The following is a 1767-nucleotide window of genomic DNA, read 5'->3' as shown; positions in this document are numbered from 1 at the left end:
ATGATGAGGGAGAGGAGTTCCTGAAGCATTAGGAAGGGTTGGGATGGGCTGGTTTGGAAGCCCCAGAAGGTCGTGTGGATTGTTTGGGAATGTCCCAGCAGGGAGAGGGGACAGTGAGGACAGGAGGGTAGCTGAGCTGCTCCAGGTGGGAGCACGAGCCCTGCTGTGTCTGACCCRCTCTTGTCCCCGCAGTGCACGCCCAGAAGCAGAACCGCCAGACGTGCGTGCGCAAGAGCCTTATCTGCGCCTTCGCCATGGCCTTCATCATCAGCGTGATGCTGATCGCCGCCAACCAGATCCTGCGCAGCGGCATGGAATAGCCCTGGCAGCGGCGTGGAATCGTCCTGGCAGCGGGATGGAATCGTCCTGGCAGCAGGATGGAATTGTCCTGGCAGCGGGACGCCRGCCATGCATGCGCACCCCGGGAGAGCTCCCGCCCCGACTCCCACGGCACCGACACGCGGGCACAGTGGGCGCCTGCAGCAGGAGCCCGAGCCAGCAGCGTGTCCTGTGAACAACCACATCCTTTTGGCAGGGACATCAAAGGGCTGTTCTAATGCTTTAAAGGTTTTGTTTCCTAATGCAATAATCCCATATCCAGGAGTCCCGARTTATTGCTTCGAAACAGCAATGGCCGCGCGGAGGAGCCTTGGAGCTGGCGCTCTGCGGTTTGGGGGAGGCCCGGCCTCGTGACTCGTCCTTTCCCCAGGGCCCACTGACTATCCCACGGAATTCCCCGCCGGGCCCACGTTCCCAGGAATTGTTCGTAGCATCGCCACACGCCAGTCCCATTCCTTTTGTTCCACCTGTCCCAGCTTCACTTTCCTTTTCCCTTATGATCATGCCATGGAGTTTACGGCATTAGAGGGGAGCAGAGCATCCTTGTACAGTATTTTTGGAGGAAAACGGGAGAATTTGCCAGCACCATACAAAATGTCTATTTTTTGCTTCGTCAGCTCCACCCTTGACACAAGACTGTGGGGTAGCAGGGGTCTGTTGGCCATCTTTTTTCTGACTGTGAATCAGGGCTTGAGGAGCTACCCCCATTTTCCCACCTGGGCATTGCTGAACTTGTGCAAAGTCTTCCAAGGGACTCTGCCACCACCAGCGCCAGCTAAACCTCCCTCTCCTCGGGCCTCTCTGCATATCCAACGACATTTGCTCTCCAGAACTTCTGCCCTTCTTCTATATTGGTCTTCAAGCACTTTTTTCCAAGTGACAATCCCGAGGGCAGCTCCTCCTGAGCTTCCCTCCCCTCTCCTTCCTTACCTGCACAACTTTAATTTATTCTGCTTTACATGGCCTGGTTATGATCTGCAGTGAAAGTTGTGTCAGACATCGTCCTGTGGGCGAGGTTTTGTTTTTACCCACATGGCAATGTGTAGTTCTGACCAGCTGAGTTCTCCATTCCCTCCCAGKATCCATGCCACCACCCCATCCCACRGGCAGGCTCYGAAGGGRCCRTCGGAAAAGCTGGCTGCAGCAGGACAAGAAGGAGTCCAGCCTGAGCCAGCCCCGTGTGTTTGATGAGTGTCAGACTCTCACATCCAGGGAGAGYTGGGTGTTTTTCCTGGAGCACATTTTGAGGAGCAGCAAGGAGGAGCTGGGATGAGGCGGAGCAGGGACAGCACACAGGGAAGTGTCAGGAGCCACCGTTGCTTGGGAAAGGCATTTTTCCTTTGAAACTTGAATAAATCCCTGCATTTCCTTTGGATGAGCCGTGCCCCAGGGTGCCACACCAGGACAGATGTGACTTCCTTGCCCTCA

At 55.9% G+C, this 1767-nt stretch overlaps 1 protein-coding gene across 1 annotated transcript in view; it reads left to right on the top strand.

Moving 5' to 3' along the window:
• The window catches only part of CALN1 (calneuron 1), a 100392-nt gene extending 98941 nt beyond the window's left edge, over positions 1–1451 (top strand). Inside the window, exon 6 of the mRNA XM_057377612.1 lies at positions 193–1451. Coding sequence (XP_057233595.1) covers positions 193–320 — 128 coding nt within the window. The 3' untranslated portion in view covers positions 321–1451. The remainder of the gene's footprint in view (positions 1–192) is intronic.
• Positions 1452–1767: the final 316 nt, after the last annotated feature.

This window comes from Malurus melanocephalus, unplaced genomic scaffold, assembly GCF_030028575.1.
Source record: "Malurus melanocephalus ecotype Western Australia unplaced genomic scaffold, MMel_1.1 scaffold_319, whole genome shotgun sequence".
Taxonomy (NCBI): Eukaryota; Metazoa; Chordata; class Aves; order Passeriformes; family Maluridae; genus Malurus; species Malurus melanocephalus.
The sequence above is the reverse complement of the archived record's forward strand: the minus strand, read 5'-3'. Positions and strand labels throughout refer to the sequence as shown.